General features: G+C 32.2%; 1 protein-coding gene across 1 annotated transcript in view; it reads right to left on the bottom strand.

Annotated features, from left to right (window-relative positions):
* LOC140436080 (uncharacterized) overlaps positions 1-12,642 on the bottom strand; it is a 1,443,853-nt gene that overhangs the window by 74,884 nt on the left and 1,356,327 nt on the right. The window contains exon 11 of the mRNA XM_072524787.1: positions 10,402-10,471. Within this exon, the coding sequence (XP_072380888.1) occupies positions 10,402-10,471 (70 nt within the window). The remainder of the gene's footprint in view (positions 1-10,401; positions 10,472-12,642) is intronic.

Here is a 12,642-nt window from a genome sequence, read left to right as displayed (position 1 = left end):
ATGATTTATTTATGGATACATATAAATTGTGTTAGACTTTTGAAATAATTAACAAATTTAGCAATTTTAAGAACAAAAACAAATATAACTACAAAATATATGACCTTGATATGTGATCTTTAATAAAACCATGTTTTGTAAACCAGACACGAGATAAAAGTAAGAGATGGGAGAACAAATAGAAGAAAAATCGTAAAGCAGTGCAGAAAAATCATTCAAAAAGTGTCTTTTATTTTAAAAATGAATGAATAAAAAAAAGTACTTCAAAAGTGTGTAAAACAATTAACTTCTAGCTGAGCAATTTCAGCTTACAAAACGATCTACGAGTTATACTACAGTATGATATAAGAAACTATTTAAATATAACAATACTTAAATTACGTCAAATTTACGTAAGTCCTTAATTCGTTCCACTTAACAAAACCTCAATGAACAAACTTATAAGTGACCTAAAAACCAACATTTCTATTGCTGCAATTTTTTTTTTTCAAGAACTTAAAATCAACATTAAAACGTTTATTTTCAGCATTTCTTTAACGCCACGGCTTTAAGGTCTTCCAAAAATTCATAAAGTTAATGTTCCAATAATACCAGTAGTTAGTTTTGTCAATATTCCATTATCTTCACTAGCAAAATTTATTAACAGTCTTCTTCAAGATTTAATTTTCAAGATTTACACTCCCAAATATACTGTGTCAACAACACAATTTAATCTCCAAACTTTCTTCAAGTACTCTTCCAAAAAACTTTTTTCTCTTCAGTCTTTCAATGTATCAAACTTCTGTTCCCAAACTAGATACCATTTCAATGATCAATAACCATTTATTTGCAAAAAAAGTGACCCATTTAATGATTAAAAATTAGGTAAAAAGAAATAAGAATAAGACTTACTCACAATTAATTTATTCTACCACCTGACGGTTTTGCATACTATATACGCATCTTCAGGTCAACGGTACATGATAAACTAAATGCTAAAAATATAATAAACCGTAATAAACCTAATACATATAGCAATTATACTAATATATGTGTGTGATTATTTAATATAAATCTAAATTAAATAAATAAAAAAATTAAGTGAAAAATGATTTAGTAAAATTGAAATTAAATAAATATTAATTACATGTTGATAGGAGGATTATAATTATCTTACACACGCAACATATTCAATGTTTACAAATTCCTTTTCTTCTTTAATTTTACCTTAACAAGATTTCCTCATATTTACAAATAAAATTTATAGACAACTTTAACTTTTATGAATGGGTAACCCGCTATTTCTCCTACTTACTGATCTTTTTATTGATTCTCTTAAAAACACTTTTGTTCATTCTAACAACAAGTAATCTTATGGTATATATATGTAAATAATATTTTAGCCCACCTACAGATCTACAGAATAGTCATTGTCATAGTCCTGTCATTGATTATTAACGTACATTCAGCAATTAAGTTTACTTTCGAGTTAGAAAAAACAACATTATCAACATTTTATACGTAACTAATACACAGAATTGTTCTACACTATACTTTTTACATCGCTTTTTTAACGGTTGGTAACTCTAATTTGCGACCATTTTAAGCAACCTTCAAGCACTTTTCAATATCATCATACAGAAAAAATAGCTTTAACTTGATATAAAAAAACATGCATATATATCATAGACAGCGTATTTAATTAAAAAAATAAATAAACAAAATTTTTGTTTAAAAATTAATTACTGTTAATAGAATTAAAAATATTTGCGGCCATTTTTTGACTGGCAACCTATTATCAACATATTCAACATATTCCCCCAATTTTAAATGATTGTAAAAATGTGAGTTGTATTACCTACGTTATTAACGTAGTGATCTTGCAGTGGGATCTTAGACTATAAAAATCAGTAAAGAAGTATCAGACGAGACTCTAATAATAACTTAACCAAAACTTTGTTTGCAAAGTAAAAGACAACAAAGATAAGTAAAAAAGTAGGAAGAAATGAAATTCGATAAAAAGTAAAAGAAGAGGAAAGTAAATAGAAATCTAAATATAATATTTAGTTTGGTAGACTGAACCAAAAATGGTAAAAATAAAATAATATATATATATATATATATATATATATATATATATATATATATATATATATATATATATATATATATATATATATATATATATATATATATATATATATATATATATATATATATATATATATATATATAGGTATGTACTATGTTTCTATATAAGTACTATGTTTTCTATATTTTTAAAATATAAATAACTATTAAAAAACCAAAACAATTGTGCTAAAAGGATAATAGAAACAAAGAAAAAAAAATGCAGAAAAATAAATAGAATTAAAGAAATTGGACAAAAATGTAACAAACAAAGGGTTGTGTATTCAATTTTAGTTTGATTACTATTAGATTACACTTGGCGTAAGTTATAACGATTAAAATATTCCTAAGCACAGCTGTGTTACTACTAAAATAAATCTCAAATTACTGATTATTTTTCCTAATATACTTCGTTTACTTCATATTCTTTGCTTACCGCGGTCTATGGCTGTGAAAAATTTTCTTGAAGTTCCAAACATTCTACAACTTAATTAACTCTCCACAGCAAATCCCCCAAAATGTTCTTGCCATTTATTTACTTACAAAGTAAACAACAATTATAAATGAAATTTCCACCCTTTGTTGTTTGACAATTATCCCGAATATTTGAATCCTGAAGGAAAAAAATCCAAAAAGACGAGACAAAGACGCAGCGCGAGTACACACAATTAAATAAAATGGAAACAACAATGGCATTGTTCTTCCCGTCGGTATATTAGGCTCCATATTTCTTATTTTGTTTCCCGCAAGAATTAAGTATCCACCTTCTTTAAGTTATAGGTTGCAGTTGCTGTTTCTTACAATGAGAACTTTAATAAGGAAACAACACAAAATTTATTATATTCTGAAGAGGATTTAACTAGGGTATTATTTAAAAAAAATTAATATTCGTGTTGTGTATTATAATAATATACATATAACTTTTATAAAGAAAACTTAATTTAAAAAATAATATTCAGCATTTGTCATCATCATCATCACTGGCTCGACAACCCTTTTTGGGTCTTGGCCTGTTCTAGGATTCAGCATTTGTAGTGTCGCAAAAAAACTGACAAAATTGATTATAAAATGCTTCTCGTACACAATACTCAACGAAGACCACGTTGCTCAAGTCGGGGTGGTAATGATATAGATGGTAGGAAAATTGCAGATCAAAATTAGATACATAAACGATAGATAATAATTAGATAACAAAATATAACTATAAGGATTTAACTAGGGTATTATTTAAAAAAAATTAATATTCGTGTTGTGTATAATAATAATATACATATAACTTTTATAAAGAAAACTTAATTTAAAAAATAATATTCAGCATTTGTAGTGTCGCAAAAAAACTGACAAAAGTTGATTATAAAATGTTTCTCGTACACAATACTCAACGAAGACCACGTTGCTCAAGTCGGGGTGGTAATGATATAGATGGTAGGAAAATTGCAGATCAAAATTAGATACATAAACGATAGATAATAATTAGATAACAAAATATAACAGTTTAACAAAGAAAAACAAAAAAGACGGAATACAGCTAAGCTGTAAAACAAAATGGGCTCCAATAAGTTTTAACCTGAAGCTCATAAAGGAACTCAAAATTACATAAACTAAACAAACATTTTTCTCAAATATTTCAGAAAAATACGCGTCAGAAAACATATCAGCACATTACCAACTAGGTTATATAGTCAAAGGTTATATATTCAATATAATACTTTAGATTTATATCGTCTCTAATTAAAAAATTAAATAATACGTCATTGTTTATTAATGCTAAAAAATTTTTATTAATAAATACACATTAATAAAAAACAGAAAATGACACATATTGTCATCAATATTCTTATACTTTAAACAGATTGCAGTCTTGTGTATAATTTAAATAATAAACTCAATACGGAAATTACTTTAATCACAACTTTAATATCTCAACAAAAAAATTATAATTAAATGTATATTTGACTGCAATCTGAACGAATTTAATGGCCAATGTTTCGTTTTATTCTAAAACTGAAAACAACAGGTCTCAAGACCTTATATACAAATAAGAAGAGTTATCTTTGTTTCTTCTCTATGTTTTTTGCTTTGCAATCTTCATTAAAATACTCTTCTGATTCACTATTTTGCCTTTGCCCTATTGTTTTCTCTGCTGAATCTATTACGCTTGTATTGATGTTGTTCCAGTCAGTTTCTACATTTTCAGTTTCAACCGTTTGTTGTTTTTTTGCTATGTGTTCTGCGTATTTAGATTCCAGATTTTTTCCATATTTCGTTGAGCTCGTGTTCTAATTATATTCATTTTTAGTTTTGCTATTACTAATATATAGTATGAATCAGGGTTTGTCTCCTGATCTGACATCTTCTGTTAGTCTTAACAATTTGTTAGTCTTAACAGGTCAGTCTTTTAGTCAGGTTAGTCTTTTAGTCAGGCCATGGAGTTGGGGTGTCTCTATTGTAAAAATGACGGGCACCCTATTCTCCATGCTATGGCATGCTGGACGAGCCATACAGTCTGTAGTTAACACCCCGAGATATGATAATTACTCTTTTTCAACTTGCCTTGAGTGATATGACTTTAATCTTTCCTATCAGCCTCTCTTGGTCAAATCTTGTTTCTTCCGACCCCGAATGGCTATTAGGTTTCCGAGGGCAGACGGGTCACTGTCACTATATTTTCATCTACCTCCTACTCTTCAGTGTGGCGAGTCATTCAGTGTGACGAGTCATTCACCGAGCGATTGCCGGTATAAGCAATCCCCCACTTACTGACCAAAGGCTTCGGGCGGATGAGTTGGCAAGTAGTAGGGCACCCTTTTGTCCTGACGTTGTGAAATCGGCCTCGAAGGCGGATGAACCAAAGATTTGGTTCATCCATACAGGAGATGAAGAGAATGCATATTGAAAGCATAGGAATAGCAGAAATGAGATGGCCAGATTCTGGAGAAATACAAATAGAAGATCACAAAGTATATTACTTGGGAAAAAGTGATGGATCACATGAATATGGAGTCGGAATAATCGTATCACCCAAGGTTGCCAAATGCGTTACTAACTTTACACCAATATCAGAGAAAGTCATGTTACTACAAGTAGAAGCCAACCCTATTAATATAAACATCATCTAAGTATGCTCCCACTGCAGATAAACAGGAGAAAGAAGCAATTGAGTTCTTTTAGAACATCAACAGTATCATACAGAAAATTCCTCGACAGAAAGTTTTCATCATTATGGGCTATTTTAATGCCAAGATTGGAGCTGAAGATAAGACACAGTACATTGAAGCACATGGACTTGGAGTGAGAAACGATAGAGGAGACCTAGAAAAATTCGCAGAAGACTCAGAAAGAGTTGTCACCAACACATTCTTCCCTTTATCACCTCGCAAGCTGTACACGTGAAAATCCCCTCAAGACAGACCCGGGAGAATTATTAGGAATAAAATAGACATAAATAAACAGCTTTACATCTGTCAAGACTTATCCCTTGGAGACAGACCACGTTCCACTGGTGGGAGTATTTCGAGACAAACTCAAAACAGTGCAGAAAAGGAAAGCACAATCATACGACCTACGTATGCTGAAAGACCTTGATACGAGGATGAAAGTCCAAGCCACGTTAAACGAGCAAGTGACTGCAATTAGAGACGAATCGAACAAAGAACAAACAATCAAACATATTACAGAAATAGTGCAATATGTAAAGGATAAACACTTAAAGACGGATAGATTAATGAAGAAAAAATCATGGGTGACAGATGAAATTCTGAAACTAATGGATGAGAGAAGAGAAGCCAAAAATGACCTAGACAAATATAAAACCATAAATATATTAACAAGAACGAAAATCAGAGAAGCCAAAGAAAATGAAGCAAGGAAAAGATGCGAAGAAATTGAGACTCTGCAGTCAAAGTAAGGGGGACTAAGACGAAGGCAGAAAGGAAATATAACTGATTCTGACGGAAGCATTATCTTGGACAAACATTGGTACTATAAGCCTCATGAGTCATCTCCTAAAATTGTTCCTAAAGATAATTTATAAGAGAATCTACAAGCTATGTGAAAGTCAAATTTCCCCCAACCAGTTTGGGTTCACAGTACAAGTTCTCAGTACAAGTCTTATTCCAGAGATGCAGAGGCGTGAACTGCGACGTATATGCATGTCTGTGGTTGATTACGAGAAAGCGTTTGATCGAGTATTGCACGCCAAGATACTAAAAGAAGCAGGAATTAACAACCAAGATCTGAAATAATTAGAAATCTTTAATGGAATCAGACAGCTTATCTCTGAGTTGAAGGTGATCATACTGACTATGAGAAAATCATGAGTGGAGTGAAGCAAGGCTGTATTTTGTCTCCTCTAATCTTCAATCTACACTCGGAAAGAATATTTATCGAAGTTTTGCACGAAACTGAAAAAGGTATTCTACTAAAAGATTACCGGGTAAACAACATCAGATATGCAGATGACACCATAGTATTTGCGGACAACTTATAAGACCTACAAGTTCTTATGAACAAAATCACGTATTACAGTCAACAATATGGACTCAATATAGACGTTAAGAAGACAAAGCTTATGATAATTAGCAAGAAAAGGATAACAGAAGGTCAACTTTACGTCAACCAATCCCCTGTAGAAAGAGTACTACGCACTACAACTACCTCGGCATCATAATACATGAAGAATGGACCAACAACCAGAAGATAAGAGCACGCACCGTAAAAGCTAGATCTACCTTCAATCGAATGGGGGCCTTCTTCAAGAGTCACAACCTCTCTCTTGATACAAAAGTAAGAATGCTGCGATACTACGTCTCCTCTGTCCTTTTTTATGGCGTTGAATCGTGGACCTTGAACGAAGATATGTGCAGAAAACTGGAAGCATTTGAGATGTGGCTATATCGGAGAATACTTAAGATCCCGCGTCACAAATGAGGAGGTCCTCAGAAGAATGAATAAGAACCGATAAGTACTAACCACCATCAAATCTCGAAAGTTACAATTCTTCGGATATATTATGCGAAATGAATCCAGATATGCTCTCCTTTAAGCTATCCTGCAAGGAAAAATATTTTGGAAAACGAGGTCCAGGAAGAAGAAGAACATCTTGGTTAAAAAACCTCAGAATCTGGTTCAATACAACATCTGTGGGAAAGCTGCCGCGCTGCTACAGATAAGATAAAGATTGCCATGGTGATCGCTAACTTTCGTAACTGATAGGCACATCAAGAAGAAGAAGTCTTAAAAATTTATTTAAAACACGTACATGATCTAAAAGATTAATGAAGAAAAGCAAAGCGATAGGATCATCAAATTCATTATTGAAAGCAAAAAATGCATCAAAAACAGCTAAACTGCGGGACTAAGTGACAGTAATCAGACACACAGTGATGTATGCCAGTGAAACGTGAATTATGAACCAGCAGGAAAAAAAAGTAGGGATCTAGAAAAGAAAGGTGCTCAGAAAAATCTTCGGAGGAATAAAGACGGCAGAGAATATTTGGAGAAGACGAACGAATAAAGAAATAATGAGGATGTATGGAAAACCAGTAATTACGGCAAAATACGAGCCCAAAGAGCTAGATAGCTTAGTCACATTATACGAATGCCAGAAAATCGAAATGTTAAAACAATACTCAAGGAGGGAAACATAGGGAATAAAAGAAGAGGACGTCCAAAGAAGAAATGGTTGGAAGCAGTAAAGCAAGACTTGCAAGAGATATGCGTGAAACATTGGAGAGGGAAAGCAAGGGACTGAAAAAAATGGAGGGAAATAACCAAGTTTTTAGAAGCCAGGGGCCTACAAGGCCTGTAGCGCTGTTATATCTGGAAGAAGTCATGATGTTTTATGTTATTTTTTATGTCAGAGTTCTATACTGGTAATACCAGTATATTTCATCACGCCAAAGCTAAGTTGCATAGGCTTTTTTCACTTTTACTTATATTATTGGTTTCTTCATAAATTGTTTCTTTCACTGTAACTTTCTGTTATTCTCCTCTTTTCCAGTCTTAGCATTGAAGTCTCCTATTATTATCAAAATGTCGTTTCTGGGTACGTTTTTACAATCTTATTCTAGTTTCTCCTAGAAGTGTAACAAAACTAATTCCATTATAAAGCAATGCAAAAAAATTAAAATGTCATATGCAATATATCAAATGCCACACATGGATGTGAAAAAATTTCTTTACTGTATTTTTACCTCAATACCCTATAGTTTGTTTAATTTTTCACAAAGTTTGTATATTCTTCTTCTTCTTCTTCCTTTTATAAAGGCAAACAGACTCTGTCTGCTTTTCAATGTGCCTGCAGTAAATTGTCGTTCAATCGTTTTCGTGGTCTTCCTCCTGATCGTCTTCCTATTGGGTAACCGTCTCTTGCCATCTTTATTACTCTGTTGTTTTCCGGCTTATATGATCGTTCCATTCTACTCTTCTATTTCTTACCCAGTTCTTGATGTTCTCCACCTTGCAAAGTTTATATATTGAAATACACTCATCGACAAAAATATCGAATATTTTGGAATTTTCAAATTTTTGTTTTTTCAAAATAAATTCTGGTCAAACAAGTCGTTTATTGTAAAATAGAATTTATTTTAACAATGTTAATTGAACAATTTTAAGTTTTTATGCGGAGAAAATTGTGAAAAATATATGTTTAATATTAGGTAAATAAGGTTATTTTACTCTAAACTTAAATGATAATTTAAATTGCTTAAACAACTGGTTTAAACTGAAAGAAGTGAATGATCAGTAAAGAGTATTCCCCCTCTAGCTCTTATTACTGCTTGCATCTTTCTCAGCATGCTTGCAAGTAAATTTTGGACATATCCTTGGGAAATTGCATTCCATTCATCCTGTGCAGCAAGGCGAAGCTACTCTATCGTATTTGGAACGGGATTTCTTTGTCGTATGCTGCATTTTAGATGATCCCACATCTGCTCGATTGGATTTAAATCCGGTCTAGACGGTGGCCAATCCAATCTTCGAATTTGGACCTCATTAAGATAATTACTCACTATGGTAGCGGCATGTGGTCGTGTATTATCGTGCATTAACGTGAATCTTTCATACCCAATAACATATGACAAAACATGATCTTGCAGGATGTTTTAAACGTAAGAACCACCAGTCATCCGTCCAATCACTTCCACAAGTGCGGTACGTACCTCCACACTAATCCCTTCCCAAAGAATTATGCCATCAACTCCAAAACTAACGGTCTGGGCGAGACTGCAGCTGGCGAATCGTTCTCCAACTCTTCTGTAGACGTAGTTTTGACCATCTGACTTCCATAATAGGATTCTGGTCTCATCAGTGAAAAGAACGTTTTTCCAGTTGTCGATATTCCACTAAATATGTGTTCTTGCAAATTCCAAACGACGAGATTTATGATTTTGGAGAAGACGTGGAACTTTGGCGGAACGTCTGGGCTTTAAGTTTGCTTCTTTTGATCTTCGTCTAACTGTTTGTAAACTCACATTAACTTGTTTAACATTTAATAGCTCATTTCTGAGGTGCATCGATGTCAATGAACGATTTCCAACCAAAAAACCGTCATCAATTGCGGTTGTTCACCTTGGGCGTCCTTAACCAGGCCTTCGTACAAAATTTCCTGTTTCGCGGTACCTTTTTAGAGTATTTGATACTATAGATTCAGTTCTGCTGAAACGTCGTGCGATACCTTTTTGTGCATATCCTTCCTCGTACAAAATTACAATATGTGCTACTTGGACTTCATCGCAGTGCCGAATTGGTGAAATACTTGTTTTAAACTTAGTTAAATAAAAACAATATTTAATTAAACTTAATAAATTAAACTAAAAATAACCGAATTAGTATGATTTTTGCTTTACGTGAAGAAGGATTTTTATAATAAAATGTAAGAATAACACTAACCACTAAATAAACGTCAAAATAAACATCAAAATATTTTAAACCAGTTGAGTATATAAGCCTACTCTATGTAGTAGGTATTACTTATCAGTAATCAGTATCAGTAATCTAAAATGATTTTGAAATAATAGTGACTACAAAAAAAAATTGGAAAATTCCAAAATATTCGATATTTTTGTCTATGGATGTACAATTTAAATGAAATATCTCTCACTACATTCACAATTAGTTTTTTGAAAATATATTAATTAAACGTAAAACGGCAATAGCTTCGTATTTATTTAAACGTGCGCTTTTTGAAAAAAGCGGCAACAGTTTTCTCCGCTAATGGTATGAAAATAAAGTTTCCACTTTCCGAATTAATGACAACTCACAGTACAAGAACGAAAAAATATAAAAATTTACCTTTCCGAAGTTAGTTAGTCCTCCATGTTCCGGTTTTTTACCAGGGAGGTCTGCGTGGGAACAGTCAGCCCTAAAAATAAAGGAAGCAAAATAAATAAAGATTAGTTTTAAATACATTTACATAAATTTAACTAAACTGCATATACATTAGTTTTGCTCCAAGAAGTACATTTGTCGCTAGACGACATAGAAAGTTTACTTTGGTTTAATCCAGGATTTTGGAATATTTAGCGAATTCACGCTATTTTAACAATACTTTTTCCTAATCTAAACTATTAAATAAGAAAATTACTGTTTGTAAAATGGAATTTATCGGAAAATTATTAGTTGTAAAATTTAAGTTACTTTTAAGCTTTTTATAATGATCCCATCTAAAGTTTGCTCCATCAAATATTTTCTGAACCAAAAAATTTTCTTCGTTTTGAAGTGGAATCTCCACTACTGAGGTTGGTAATCATCATGATTAGTCTATTGTTCGAAGCATTTGCTCTAATTTTGTAAGGTAACCATACCATTCTCTTAGAGGTTTTTCAACAAACATATTCGTCTCTTTTTACACTTTTTCTTTCCTATATTTTCCTTTGGATTATTAGCCACAGAATGCTGTATTTTTCCACATGCATTATATGCTCTAAAAATTGTAATTTTTTTTCTTTTTTCTATAAATTTCTTTTTGTTTTGCTAACGTTTTGTTCACCATGTATAACATATTCCACCCACAACATCATTTGTTGAATAATTTGCTTTATAGCATTATTTTTGATGTTGAGGGAGAGTTCATATTCTCTATTGCGCCTTAATATTTTATTAAGTCTTCTTGCCAGATTATACAGTTGATGGGCTATTATCACTATGATTTCCTAAGAGTGTATTTGACCCACCAAATCACAAAATGAGTAGAAATACTAAACTGCATTAAGTAATATAAAATTTTAAATTTTTCAACGGGTTTTATCCTTATTACGATAAATTGTCAAAACTTCTTATTCGCACTTATTATTCAATATAGGAGATTATTATTATTATTACTTATTCAATATAGAAGGAGATAACCTGCGTTATCTCTAAGGATACCGGAGGCGACCAGTTTAGCTAGAGCCACTAATTTTAATAAGAACAATATTGAGCAATTTTTATATAATTATACTGATGTTATGAAGACGTATTAATCTGAACGTATATATAACTTGGATAAAACTTCAAATTTTACAGTACACAAACCATTTAAAATATTAGCGCCTAAGGCTATTAAACAACTTGGGAGTTTAACCTCATCAGAAAGGGGAATTAATGTTAAAATGATAGCTTGCATAAATGCAGCAGGTCAAACTATCCCACCATTATTTGTATTTCCTCGTGTAGACTATAAAGACCACATGACAAATGGAGGTCCAACTAGATGCATTGGAGCAGCAAATCCTTCAGGATGGTCGACAGCAAAGATTTTTCTGCAATTTTTGAAACACTTAATGTCTTATACTAAATCTACCCAGAAAAAGCCGATACTGATTATCATGGATAATTATGATACACATATTTTAATAGACATAATTGATAAAGCCAAAAATTCCAGTGTAATTTTATTACCAACTCGCATAAAATGCAGTCCTTGGACCGAGGGGTTTTTGGTCCATATAAAACTTTTTACCACAAAACTGCAGAAGACTGGATGTTAAGTAATCTTGGTAAACCAATAAGTATTTATGACGTTAAAGGAATTGCATTAAAAGCTTATCTACAAGCATTCACACAAAAAATATTGTTAAAAGTTTTTAGGTTACAGGTTTGTGGCCAGTTAACACCAATATTTTTTACAGAAAAAGAATATCTGCAATCGTATGTCACATATCGACCGAAGACAACAATGACTGGTAAATCTACCTCATCTAGCGCTCCTGGTGACCCAACTTCCAATTGTTTGACTTTAATCCCAGCTGAATATTGATCTACCCCGTCTAGTTCCGTTTCTATTCCTGTTCCGTCTACTTCCGTTTTTATTCCTGTTCCGTCTACTTCCAATTCTATTCCTCTTCCATCTACTTCTTTTTAAGTTCTGTCCCGAACTTCTGGTCAAATTTACGACTCGATACTTGCGTCTACTCTACAGGTAGTATCAGCAGAACGAGCTCCCTACACAGTAAAATTCCCATAAAAATAAAAGCCTTACCGCTAACAACCCTTCAAAGGTTAGATATAAAGAAAAGACTGGCTCTTAAATGCGACAACAGCTGTCCCAACTTT

Source organism: Diabrotica undecimpunctata, chromosome 3 (assembly GCF_040954645.1).
Source record: "Diabrotica undecimpunctata isolate CICGRU chromosome 3, icDiaUnde3, whole genome shotgun sequence".
Lineage (NCBI taxonomy): Eukaryota > Metazoa > Arthropoda > Insecta > Coleoptera > Chrysomelidae > Diabrotica > Diabrotica undecimpunctata.
The sequence above is the reverse complement of the archived record's forward strand: the minus strand, read 5'-3'. Positions and strand labels throughout refer to the sequence as shown.